Here is a 14,581-nt window from a genome sequence, read left to right on the forward strand (position 1 = left end):
GTTTGTCGGTGATGGAGACTGAATTTTTGTGGAAAGGGGGAGCAATCAGGCTGGCTGCTTTGTCCTGGATGGTGTTGGGCTTCTTGAGTGTTGTTGGAGCTGCGCTCATCCAGGTAAGTGGGGAGTATTCCATTACACTCCTGACTTGTGCCTTGAAGATGGTTGACAGGCTTTGGGGGATCAAGATGTGAGTCACTTGCCGTAGACTCCTAGCCTTTGACCTGCCCTGGTAGCAACAGTATTAATGTGGCGAGTCCAGTTCAGTTTCTGATCAATGGTAACCCCCAGTATGTTGATTGTGAGGGCTTCAGCGATGATAATGCCACTGAATATCAAGGATCCTCTCTTGTAGGAGATGGTCATTGCCTGACACTTGTGTGGTACAAATGTAACTTGCCACTTGTCAGCCCAAGCCTGGATATTGTCCAGGTCTTGCTGCATTTGGACATGGACTGCTGCATTATCTGAGGAGTCGCGAATGGTGCTGAACATTGCGCAGTCATCCACAAATATCCCCACTTCTGACTTTATGATGGAAGGCAGATCATTGATGAAGCAGCTGAAGATGGCTGGGCCGAGGACACTACCCTGAGGTACTCCTGCAGTGATGTCCTGGAGCTGTGACGATTGACCTGCAACCATCACAACCACCTTCCTTTGTGCCAGGTGTGACTTCAACCAGTGGAGAGTTTTCCCCCTGAATCCCATTGACTCCAGTTTAGCTCGGACTCCTTGATGCCAAACTCGGTCAAATGCTGCCTTGACATCAAGGGCAGTCACTCTCACCTCAGCTCTTTTGTCCATGTTCGAACCAAGGCTGTAATGAGGTCAGGAGCTGAGTGACCCTGGCGGAACCCAAACTGAGCATTTGTGAGCAGGTTATTGCTGAGTAAATGCCGCTTGATAGCACTGCTGATGACTCCTTCCATAATTTTCCTGATGATGGAGAGTAGACTGATAGGGTGGTAATTGGCTGGGTTGGATTTGTCCTGTTTCTTGTGTACAGGACACACCTGGGCAATTTTCCACATTGTCAGGTAGATGTCAGTGTTGTAGCTGTATTGGAAGAGATTGGCTAGGGGTGCGGTAAGTTCTGGAGCACAAGTCTTCAGTACTTTGCCAGAATATTGTCAGGACCCATAGCCTTTGCAGTATCCAATGCCTTCAGTCATTTCCTGATATCATGTGGAGTGAATCATATTGGCTGAAGATTGACATCTGTGATGCTGGGGACCTCTGGAGGAGACCGAGATTCATCACCCACTCGGCACTTCTGGCTGAAGATGCCTCAGTCTTGTCTTTTGCACAGATTTGCTGGGCTCCTCCATCATTGAGGATGGGGATATTTGTGGAGCCTCCTCCTCCAGTGAGTTGTTTAATAGTCCACCACCATTCATGGCTGGATGTGGCAGGACTGCAGAGCTGAGATCTGATGCATTTGTTGTGGAATCGCTTAGCTCTGTCTATTACTTGCTACTTATGCTGTTTGGCACACAAGTACTCCTGTGTTGTAGCTTCAACAAGTTGACACCTCATTTTGGGTATTCCTGATGTTGCTCCAGGGTTGAACCCCGGCTTGGTGGTGTTGGTAGAGTGGGGGATATGCTGGGCCACGAGGTTGTAGATTGTGGCTGAGGACAATTCTGCTGCTGCTGATGGCCCACAGCGCCTCACGGATGCCCAGTCTTGACTTGCTAGATCTGTTGAAAGTTTATTGCATTTAGCGCGGTGGTATCAATGGAGGGTATCCTTAATGTGAAGACAGGACTTTGTCTCCACAAGGACTGTGCGGTGTCACTTCCATCGATGTTGCAGCAGGCAGATTGGTGAGGATGAGGTCAAGTATGTTTTCCCTCACCACCTGCTGCAGCCCCAGTCTGGACCCGGCCAGCTCGGTCTGTGGTGGTACTACCGAGCCACTCTTGGTGGTGGACATTGAAGTCCGCCACCCAGAGCATATTCTGTGCCCTTGCCACCCTCAGTGCTTCAACACGGAGGAGTGCTGATTTATCAGCTGATGCTGGCCGGTACGTGGTAATCAGCCCATATTTGACCTGATGACATTATGGGGTCCAGTCGATGTTGAGGACTCCCAACTGTATACCCATCTCTGCTGGGTCTGTCCTGTCTGGGACAATGTCTGTAAGTTATGATTCTGTGAGTATGTCAGGCTGTGAGACAGCTCTCCCAACTTTGACTTTGCAGCGTCGTCAGGGCTGGGTTTGCCGTTGTCGTTTCTGGTGCCTGGTTCGATGCCGGGTGGCCCATCCGGTTTCATTCCTTCTTTGCGTTTTTGCAACGGTTGAATATAACTGAGTGGTTTGCTCGGCCATTTCAGAGAGCATTGAAGAGTCAACCACATTGCTGTGGGTCTGGAGTCCCATGTAGGCCAGACCAGGTAAGGATGGCCTAAAGGTCATTAGTGAACCAGATGGGTTTTTACGACAATCTACAATGGTTTCATGGTCATCATTAGAATTTTAATTCCAGATGCCGTGGTGGGCTTTGAACCCGGGTCCCCAGATCATAATCGTGGATCTCTGGATCACAAGTCCAGTGACCATACCACTACACCACAGCCTCCCCATTTGTTCACACTCCTTTTACATATACACATACAGTCACATACACAACTTTACACAGATTTTGGTGCACTCTCATTCACACACCCACTTGCAAAACAATTCATACTCACACCCTCACATATTTACACATAACATACAGAAATGCCCTTACACACTCACAGATCACACAAAGTGCCTTATGCACACACTGACTCTCACCCCCTTGCACACATTCACACACACATTCTTACACAAACACATCCTTACACATGCACCGACACACACCCTTACACACGCACCCACACACATATCCTTACACACACACCCTTACGCACACACACACCCTTACACATGCACTCACACACACACCCTTACACACACACACTCACACACCGCCTTACACACTCACACACTCTCACAAACACTTACTTCTTTACACACTCAGCTATAAACTCACACACTCTTCCACAATCTGATCATTGAGTCAAGGCACCATTCCTGTACATGCAGCCCCTCCACATTCCTATCCCATCCCCCTTCACCCCCATAACCTCTGTCATTCCATCCTGACCACTCCCTCCCAGCCCCAAATGTTACCCTCCCCCTTTAACCTCACCCTCCCCACCCTCTTTCTGCTCCCTCCTCTCCTCATCCTGATAATCTATCTCCTTCCCAAACGCTCCCCCTTCCTACCCATTCCTTCCCCTGTAACTACCCCTTCCCCTCACCCCACCCCCTCCCCATCCCTTCCATATTCCTCACTCCATGCCCTCCCCTTTCTCACGCGTCCCATCTCCTCCCATCTGTCCCACCTCTCCTTTTCCACATATCCTCTCTCCCTCCATCCTCCCAAACCCACTCCCCCATCGCCTCCCTGTCACCTCACCATCTCCCCCCTCCCGTTCCCCTTCCCTCCCACCCTATTCCCTCACCATCCCCCATTCCCCCCCTGCTCCCCTCCCCCCCCCCCCCCCTCTCTCACCTGTAGCTGCTTTTGTGGTCACCCTCAGTTCTGCTTCATTTGGAGTTGCTGGATCTTCCCCTTTCTCTGTGAAGGTACAAAACAGTTAAAACCTTTTTCCGGACTGTATATGAGACAGAGGTCAACCCTGTGGTGTTCTTTGTGTTGCTTATTTCAGGATGGTTGCTGCAGTGTTCACAAAGACCACAAAATAGGTTTAACTTAAACAAAGCTATACATTTATGAACGTGATTAATTTGGATTTAACACGTACTCCTGAGGAATACACAGTTCATTATTAGCATTGAAACTACACTCATCTACAGCTAATCATGAAACTGATATAAACTATGATCTGCTCTCACCTACATTATCTGTACTTCGGACTCTCTCTCTAGCGAACTCCTGCACACTCTCCCACAAGGCTTAGCATCACTGCCTTATATAAGTGTAACTGTAGCTCCCTCTAGTGGCTACTCTCGACATTTCATTGACCCTTGCAGTTCTTACAGTTATGATAATACCGCATCTCCTTTTCTTTGTGGAAGAAAATTATTATAACATTGGTTGTGATATTTTCTTTAACCATTACATTTCAGGTATGAATCTGACTATTAGTTAGTATTTATCATAAACTCCCTATAATCCTGACATTACATCACTTAGGTGAGCAAATGAGTCATTATACAGTCATCACAAATTAAGTCTCTCAGGCGGTCTTCTTCTTGTAGATCTCCTTAACGGCACGTTCAAGGTATTTGATTGCTCTGCCACATCTTCTTGCTGTGTCTGCGTCAAGTAAGGATTTGGAAAGGCAATGTCCTCGAGTATGTTATCAGGTGCTATAACATTCTGAAGCTGAGGTTGAACTCTATGCTTGATACGTAGCAATGCTCGCCTGTTTCTCTTGAACTGCGATCCCTGTTCTGATTTGATTAAGTATAACCTTGGTGCTACTTGTTTCAGAAATTTTGCAATGTGGTGCCATCCTCCTCCTGGATTCTGAATTTGTTTGAAGTCACCTTCTTGAAGTTCAGACAGAGGTTTGGTTCATCTATCACAGTCCTCTTTGTGCTTCTTTTTTGGTGCTGTGATACGTTCATGTATCTCTACTATCCATATCTGGAATGGTGATCTCAGGTAATATGGTGCGAAGGCTACCTATTAGCATCTGAGCATGTGATAATCCAGTTGACAATGGTGTTGCTCTGTACGTCAACAACACCAATGATAGATCTTGATTATCATCAATCGATTTGCGGAACAACTTCTTTATTATTCCAACTTGTTCTCTGCTTTGCCATTTGACAGAGGATAACATGGGCTTGAGGTAATGTGATTTAAGTTATATTGCTCTGCAAATTAGTCCACTCCCAACTTGGGAATCACGGACCACTGGCAGAGACAACATTGAAAGGTATCCCACGACATGCAAAAATTCATTTTGTTGCCTTTATAACAGATATGGCTGTCGAATCATTCAGCATCATCACATCTGGATAGTTGGGAATAATAGTCTATGACCAGCAAATAGTCCCGACCTTGGAAATAAAACAAATCCATGCCCACTTTATTCCATGGACTGGTAACGATTTCCATGTCTTTAATGCATTCTTTGCTCTGTGCTGGCTGATGCATCTGGCAAATTGTGCATTGTTGTACATACTGATCAATGGCTCTATTGACTCCCGGCCAATATACCGACTGTCTGGCTCTTCTATGACACTTTTCGATGCCCTGATGACCCTGTGAATCTGCTGCAGAATCCCTTCACATAGTCTGGCAGAAATCACTATCCTATCTCCCTTGAGCAGGAAACCACCTATTACAGAAAGATCATCTCTTATATCTCGAAAGACAGATAGACTTCCAGCAGGTCATCCTTCTTTTAAGTATTGCTTCACCTTCTGGAGCATCAAATCCTTTTCAGTTTCGACTTTGATTCGATGTAGTTTGCGGTCAGACACTGGTAGTATCTCGGTAAAGAAACAGGTTTGAGATTCCACTATTTGGACGATCTCGGGTTCTGATGTTTCAGCATCAGTGGTTGCCCTGGATAAGGTATCCGCTACAACTAGGACCTTCCCTGGTGTATAGACCAAGTCAAAATCTTATCGCCAGACCTTCATCACCATCCGCTGCAACCATGGAGACATCTCATTGAGGTTCTTTCTGATGATATTCACCAACGGCCTGTGATCCGTTTCGACTGTGAAATGCGGTAGCCCATATACATAGTTGTGAAATTTTGCGATGCCTATTACACGGCCAAGGCACTCTTTTTCAATTTGCGGGTATCTCTGCTCCATGGGAGTCACTGATCGAGATGCATAAGCAATTGGTTGCCACATCTCGTGGTCATCCTTCTGTAGGAGGACTGTGCCAATGCCCTGTTTGCTGGCATCAGTGGAGATCTTCATCTCTCTCGTGGAGTCATAGAACATTAACAGTGGAGCAGTGGAACAGTGCTCAGGCCTGACTTCACGTCCTGCCACTCCGCTGCATGTTCAAACATCCATTCAAATTCAACATTTTTCTTTATGAAGTTCCACATAATCGCCTTCCTACCTGTTGGAATCAGCATTTCCCCAACAGCCTTGGTCTTGTCTGAATCCGGTCAAATTCCTTCTTGTGATATTAAGTCGCCCAGGAATTTTAACCTGTGGATGCCAAACTGAAAATTGTCACGATTCAATTTGTGACCATCGTGCTGAACTCTGTCAAACACTTTCCGGAGCCGGTCCAGATGCTGTTCTGGGGTGTTGGACCAGATGATGATGTCATCCACGTAGATGTATACCTCTGGAATTCCCTCGATAAAAGTCTCCATGGCTCTATGGAATATATCTGATACCGATATGGTACCAAACGGTAGCCGATTAAAGCAGTGCCTCCCGAAAGGCTTGTTAAATGTGCATAGCTTACAGCTTGAAATGTCCAGCCTGAGCTGCCAAAGCCTCTGGATGAGTCTAGCTTTGTGAATAGCTTGGCATTATCCATTTCAGAAGTGATTTCTTCCGTCTTGGGGATTTGGTAGCGTTCCCAAAAGACCCGAATTTTTGGCATTCAGGTCTTTTGGATCAATACAGATCCTGAGGTCTCCATTGGTTTTGCGCACGCAGACCATTGAACTGACCCAGTCCATCGGCTGCATGGCCTTGGAGATGTTCTGTTGTTGCATGCGTTCAAGCTCAGTTTTGAGTTGCTCTCTTAATGGAGCTGGCACTCGCCGTGGCGCATGTATCACCGGTTTGGCATCCTTTTTCAACTTTATTGAATAAGTAAAAGGTAAGGTGCCCATCCCCGAGAAGACATGAGCATACTCATCCAATAGTTGTTCAATGTCATCCTGCAGCGTATCCTTCACTCTGTCAGTCGTATAAATATGCTTTACCAGGTTCACAAACATCCACTCCAATTAATGATGATTTCTCACCCTCTACCACCTCGAAGTCGATGGGCATCTCGATGTTCCCATTTCTAACAAGACGGCAGAATCCTCTTGTGACTATGGTGTTACCATTGCAATCTGTGAGCCGACATGTGGATTGCTTTATCAGTGATGTCTTATAAACTTGTCTCAAATATTTTTCACTGATAATATTTGCATTGGCTCCTGTGTCAATTTTAAATGGTATTCGTTTGCCATTTATTTCTAATAATACAGTCCACTCCTTAATTATCTTTGAGAGCTATTGTTCTGGCCTATCATTGCAATCCAGCAAATTAATCCTAGTGACTGCTCCTGTTATGAAAGTATCCGAACAGTATATGGTGAGCAATCTTCCCTAACAGTTAAGATGTTAGATTTTTTTCTCTTCACTCTTAACACTGTGGATCCGCCTGATATCACTGTCGGACTTTTAAACTTTGGTTTCTGGAGAAGCTGTTGAGAAACGACACTGCTGCAAAGTGGTTCAACTTGCAACAATTGGCACATTGTTTGCCTTTTGCCGGGCAATGTTTTGTACTGTGGGCAGTGTGTGTATGTCATCATGTTCGTGCTGTCACTCTCAGATTTACCGCGAGCTATTGTACGTGGTTTTCTTTGCTACGACACGGCATTAATGGTGTCAGCCACATTTCCCGATTTTGCGCTCGTTTTTTTTGCCACAAACTCTGCATATTCAGACGATGCCTGTTCACTGACCTTGTGCATATTAATCGTGTCTTCAAGCGGTAAAATCGGTCGTCTGAGCATTTTCTCGTGCAAACGATCGTCATTTATCCCGAATACAACTTGATCACGGAGCATTGAATCGGATGCTGAGGAAAAGTTGCAGGACTGCGCTCTTTAGTATTAAAGCTGTTATGAAAGAATTTACTGACTCCCCTTTTAACTGCAGCCCTTTCTGGACATGTAGCGCTGATAAGTCTCATTCACCTGCTTCACAGTGTGTATTGAACTTTTGTAGCACCATGTTGTATTTATTTTTATCCTCATCAGCACTGAATTCAAACAAATTAAAGGGTTCAAATGCTTGCGGTCCAGTCAAATTCAATAGGAGTGCTATTTTCCTTTGGTCTGAGGCACTTTCAAGTGTGGAGGCAGAAAGGAAAACTTCAAACTGCTGTTTAAAGAAAGCCCAATTCTGGCATAGTTTACCGTGTGTCCTGAAGTGGTCAGGCTTCTTGAGACCCTCATCTTCCGATTAGTCTTCATCTCAGATTTTCTGAGTTCTGTAGCTTCTGGATCGTTTCTTCAATCTCCTAATGCTATTCTTTCCTAATCTAACTGTTGTTTACTAATAGAAATAAACTCCTGTTACCATGTGGTGTTCTTTGTGTTGCTTATTTCAGGATGGTTGGCATAGTGTTCACAAAGACCTCAAAATAGCTTGAACTTAAACAAAACTATAAATGTATTAACACTACTAATTTGGATGAGGTACATACTCCTAAAGAATACACAGTTGATTATTAACATTTAAACTACTCTCATCTACAGCTAATCTTAATACTGATATGAACTATTTATAGAAAATACAGCACAGAACAGGCCCTTCGGCCCACGATGTTGTGCCGAACCTTTGTCCTAGATTAATCATAGATTATCATTGAATTTACAGTGCAGAAGGAGGCCATTCGGCCCTTTGAGTCTGCACCGCCTCTTGGAAAGAGCACCCTACCCAAACTCAACACCTTCACCCAACACCAAGGTCAATTTGGACATTAAGGGCAATTTATCATTGGCCAATTCACCTAACCTGCACATCTTTGGATTGTGGGAGGAAACCGGAGCACCCGGAGGAAACCCACGCAGACACGGGGAGGACGTGCAGACTCCGCACAGTCAGTGACCCAAGCCGGAATCGAACCTGGGACCCTGGAGCTGTGAAGCAATTGTGCTATCCACAATGCTACCGTGCTGCCCTTGAGAACAAATAAATCTACACTATATCATTTAACCGTAATCCATGTACCTATCCAATAGCTGCTTGAAGGTCCCTAATGTTTCCGACTCAACTACTTCCACAGGCAGTGCATTCCATGCCCCCACTACTCTCTGGGTAAAGAACCTACCTCTGATATCCCTCCTATATCTTCCACCTTTCACCTTAAATTTATGTCCCCTTGTAATGGTTTGTTCCACCCGGGGAAAAAGTCTCTGACTGTCTACTCTATCTATTCCCCTGATCATCTTATAAACCTCTATCAAGTCGCCCCTCATCCTTCTCCGTTCTAATGAGAAAAGGCCTAGCACCCTCAACCTTTCCTCGTAAGACCTACTCTCCATTCCAGGCAACATCCTGGTAAATCTTCTTTGCACCTTTTCCAAAGCTTCCACATCCTTCCTAAAATGAGGCGACCAGAACTGTACACAGTACTCCAAATGTGGCCTTACCAAAGTTTTGTACAGCTGCATCATCACCTCACGGCTCTTAAATTCAATCCCTCTGTTAATGAACGCGAGCACACCATAGGCCTTCTTCACAGCTCTATCCACTTGAGTGGCAACTTTCAAAGATGTATGAACATAGACCCCAAGATCTCTCTGCTCCTCCACATTGCCAAGAACTCTACCGTTAACCCTGTATTCCGCATTCATATTTGTCCTTCCAAAATGGACAACCTCACACTTTTCAGGGTTAAACTCCATCTGCCACTTCTCAGCCCAGCTCTGCATCCTATCTATGTCTCTTTGCAGCCGACAACAGCCCTCCTTACTATCCACAACTCCACCAATCTTCGTATCATCTGCAAATTTACTGACCCACCCTTCAACTCCCTCATCCAAGTCATTAATGAAAATCACAAACAGCAGAGGACCCAGAACTGATCCCTGCGGTACGCCACTGGTAACTGGGATCCAGGCTGAATATTTGCCATCCACCACCACTCTCTGACTTCTATCGGTTAGCCAGTTCGTTATCCAACTGGCCAAATTTCCCAATATCCCATGCCTCCTTACTTTCTGCATAAGCCTACCATGGGGAACTTTATCAAATGCCTTACTAAAATCCATGTACACTACATCCACTGCTTTACCTTCATCCACATGCTTGGTCACCTCCTCAAAGAATTCAATAAGATTTGTAAGGCAAGACCTACCCCTCACAAATCCGTGCTGACTATCCCTAATCAAGCAGTGTCTTTCCAGATGCTCAGAAATCCTATCCTTCAGTACCCTTTCCATTACTTTGCCTACCACCGAAGTAAGACTAACAGGCCTGTAATTCCCAGGGTTATCCCTAGTCCCTTTTTTGAACAGGGGCACGACATTCGCCACTCTCCAATCCCCTGGTACCACCCCTGTTGACAGTGAGGACGAAAAGATCATTGCCAACGGCTCTGCAATTTCATCTCTTGCTTCCCATAGAATCCTTGGATATATCCCGTCAGGCCCGGGGGACTTGTCTATCCTCAAGTTTTTCAAAATGCCCAACACATCTTCCTTCCTAACAAGTATTTCCTCGAGCTTACCAATCTGTTTCACACTGTCCTCTCCAACAATATCGCTCCTCTCATTTGTAAATACAGAAGAAAAGTACTCGTTCAAGACCTCTCCTATCTCTTCAGACTCAATACACAATCTCCCGCTACTGTCCTTGATCGGACCTACCCTCGCTCTAGTCATTCTCATATTTCTCACATATGTGTAAAAGGCCTTGGGGTTTTCCTTGATCCTACCCGCCAAAGATTGTTCATGCCCTCTCTTAGCTCTCCTAATCCCTTTCTTCAGTTCCCTCCTGGCTATCTTGTATCCCTCCAATGCCCTGTCTAAACCTTGTTTCCTCAGCCTTACATAAGTCACCTTTTTCCTCTTAACAAGACATTCAACCTCTCTTGTCAACCATGGTTCCCTCACTCGACCATCTCTTCCCTGCCTGACAGGGACATACATATCAAGGACACGTAGCACCTGTTCCTTGAACAAGTTCCACATTTCATTTGTGTCCTTCCCTGCCAGCCTATGTTCCCAACTTATGCACTTCAATTCTTGTCTGACAACATCGTATTTACCCTTCCCCCAATTGTAAACCTTGCCCTGTTGCACGTACCTATCCCTCTCCATTACTAAAGTGAAAGTCACAGAATTGTGGTCACTATCTCCAAAATGCTCCCCCACTAACAAATCTATCACTTGCCCTGGCTCATTACCCAGTACTAAATCCAATATTGCCCCTCCTCTGGTCGGACAATCTACATACTGCGTTAGAAAAGCTTCCTGGACACACTGCACAAACACCACCCCATCCAAACTATTTGATCTAAAGAGTTTCCACTCAATATTTGGGAAGTTAAAGTCGCCCATGACTACTACCCTATGACTTCTGCACCTTTCCAAAATCTGTTTCCCAATCTGTTCCTCCACATCTCTGCTACTATTGGGGGGCCTATAGAAAACTCCTAACAAGGTGACTGCTCCTTTCCTATTTCTGACTTCAACCCATACTACTTCAGTAGGCTGATACTCCTCGAACTGCCTTTCTGCAGCTGTTATGCTATCTCTAATTAATAATGCCACCCCCCCACCTCTTTTACCACCCTCCCTAATCTTATTGAAACATCTATAACCAGGGACCTCCAACAACCATTTCTGCCCCTCTTCTATCCAAGTTTCCGTGATGGCCACCACATCGTAGTCCCAAGTACCGATCCATGCCTTAAGTTCACCCACCTTATTCCTGATGCTTCTTGCGTTGAAGTATACACACTTCAACCCCTCTCCGTGCCTGCAAGTACTCTCCTTTGTCAGTGTTCCCTTCCCCACTGCCTCATTACACGCTTTGGCGTCCTGAATATCGGCTACCTTAGTTGCTGGACTACAAATCCGGTTCCCATTCCCCTGCCAAATTAGTTTAAACCCTCCCGAAGAGTACTAGAAAACCTCCCTCCCAGGATATTGGTGCCCCTCTGGTTCAGATGCAACCCGTCCTGCTTGTACAGGTCCCACCTTCCCCAGAATGCGCTCCAATTATCCAAATACCTGAAGCCCTCCCTCCTACACCATTCCTGCAGCCACGTGTTCAACTGCACTCTCTCCCTATTCCTAGCCTCGCTATCACGTGGCACCGGCAACAAACCAGAGATGACAACTCTGTCTGTCCTGGCTTTCAACTTCCAGCCTAACTCCCTAAACTTGTTTATTACCTCCACACCCCTTTTCCTACCTATGTCGTTGGTACCAATGTGCACCACGACTTCTGGCTGCTCACCCTCCCCCTTAAGGATCCTGAAGACACGATCCGAGACATCCCTGGCCCTGGCACCCGGGAGGCAACATACCTTCCGGGAGTCTCGCTCGCGACCACAGAATCTCCTATCTATTCCCCTAACCATTGAATCTCCTACAACTATTGCTTTTCTATTCTCCCCCCTTCCCTTCTGAGCCCCAGAGCCAGACTCAGTGCCAGAGACCTGGCCGCTAGGGCCTTCCCCCGGTAGGTCATCCCCCCCAACAGCATCCAAAACGGTATACTTGTTTTGAAGGGGAACGGCCACGAGGGATCCCTGCACTTTCTGCCTGTTTGTTTTTTTCCCCCTGACTGTAACCCAGCTATTCTTGTCCTGTACCTGTACAGTGATCTTAATACTGATATAAACTATGACCTTTTTTAAATTACATTTAGTGTACCCAATTATTTTTTCCAATTAAGAGGCAATTTAGCGTGGCCAATCCGCCTATCCTGCACTCCTTTGGGTTGTGGGGGTGAAACCCATGCAGACACGGGGAGAACGTGCAAACTCCACATGGACAGTGACCCAGGGCCAGGTTTCGAACCCAGGTCTTCAGCGCCGTAGGCAGCAATGCTAACCACTGTGCCACCGTGCTGCCCTTAAACTATGATCTTAATACTGATATAAACTATGATCTGCTTGCACTAACACTATCTGTACTTCTGACTCTGTACTAGCGAACTCCTGCACACACTCTCCCACAAAGCATCACTGCCTTATATAGTTGTAACTGTAACTCCCTCTAATGGCTACTCTCGACACTTCATTAACCCTTGCAGCTCTTACAGTTATGATAATACCACAAACCCCACAGGCAGAAACGTTGAGAGGAGATTGACGAGGATGTTCCCTGCTGACAGGGAATCCCGCAGAGAGAAGATTCCACTTGTGGGAGAATCAAAAACTGCACACATAAAATAATCACCCGTAACTCCAACCAGGAGTTCAGGGGAACCTGAATTACCCAGAGAGGGCGGAGAATGTGGAACTCGCTGCCATATTGAGGCAAACAGCATAGGTGCTTGCAAAATATACAACACCTGAACCCTTGAAGATTCCAGTCTTTAACTCACTTCCCGGTATCTGTTATTCTATATATAAACCATCCCGAACCCCTCAATTAGATTCCAGTCTGTAACTCACTCCCGGGTATTTGTTATTCTATATATAAACCACCCAAACCCCTCGATTAGATTCCAGTCTGTAACTCACTCCTGGGTATCTGTTATTCTATATATAAACCATCCCGAACCCCTCAATTAGATTCCAGTCTGTAACTCACTCCTGGGTATCTGTTATTCTATATATCAACCAACCGAACCCCTCGATTAGATCCCAGTCTGTAACTCACTCCCGGGTATCTGTTATTCTATATATAAACCATCCCGAACCCCTCAATTAGATTCCAGTCTGTAACTCACTCCCGGGTATCTGTTATTCTATATATAAACCATCCCGAACCCCTCGATTAGATCCCAGTCTGTAACTCACTCCCGGGTATCTGTTATTCTATATATAAACCATCCCGAACCCCTCAATTAGATTCCAGTCTGTAACTCACTCCTGGGTATCTGTTATTCTATATATCAACCAACCGAACCCCTCGATTAGATCCCAGTCTGTAACTCACTCCCGGGTATCTGTTATTCTATATATAAACCATCCCGAACCCCTCAATTAGATTCCAGTCTGTAACTCACTCCCGGGTATCTGTTATTCTATATATAAACCATCCCGAACCCCTCAATTATACTCCAGTCTGTAACTCACTCCCGGGTATCTGTTATTCTATATATAAACCATCCCGAACCCCTCAATTAGATTCCAGTCTGTAACTCACTCCCGGGTATCTGTTATTCTATACATAAACCATCCCGAAACTCACGATTAGATTCCAGTCTGTAACTCATCCCCGGGTATCTGTTATTCTATATATAAACCATCCCGAACCCCTCAATTATACTCCAGTCTGTAACTCACTCCCGGGTATCTGTTATTCTATATATAAACCATCCCGAAACTCACGATTAGATTCCAGTCTGTAACTCATCCCCGGGTATCTGTTATTCCATACATAAACCACCCTATACCCCTCGATTAGATCCCAGTCTGTAACTCACTCCCAGGTAACTTATAACCCCCCCAAACCCCTTGATTTGATTCCAGTCTGTAACTCACTCCCGGGTAACTGTTATTCTATATATAAACCCCCCAAAACCCTCGATTAGATTCCAGTCTGTCACTCACTCCTGGGTATCTTTTATTCTATATATAAACCACCCGAACCCCTCGATTAGATTCCAGTCTGTAACTCACTCCCGGATATCTGTTATTCTATATATAAACCACCCAAACCCCTCGATTAGATTCCAGT

General features: G+C 45.6%; 1 protein-coding gene across 1 annotated transcript in view; it reads right to left on the bottom strand.

Moving 5' to 3' along the window:
* The window catches only part of LOC140430933 (myosin-binding protein C, cardiac-type-like), a 249,902-nt gene that overhangs the window by 228,229 nt on the left and 7,092 nt on the right, over positions 1 to 14,581 (bottom strand). The window contains exon 3 of the mRNA XM_072518761.1: positions 3,547 to 3,612. Coding sequence (XP_072374862.1) covers positions 3,547 to 3,612 — 66 coding nt within the window. The remainder of the gene's footprint in view (positions 1 to 3,546; positions 3,613 to 14,581) is intronic.

This window comes from Scyliorhinus torazame, chromosome 10 (assembly GCF_047496885.1).
Source record: "Scyliorhinus torazame isolate Kashiwa2021f chromosome 10, sScyTor2.1, whole genome shotgun sequence".
Taxonomy (NCBI): Eukaryota; Metazoa; Chordata; class Chondrichthyes; order Carcharhiniformes; family Scyliorhinidae; genus Scyliorhinus; species Scyliorhinus torazame.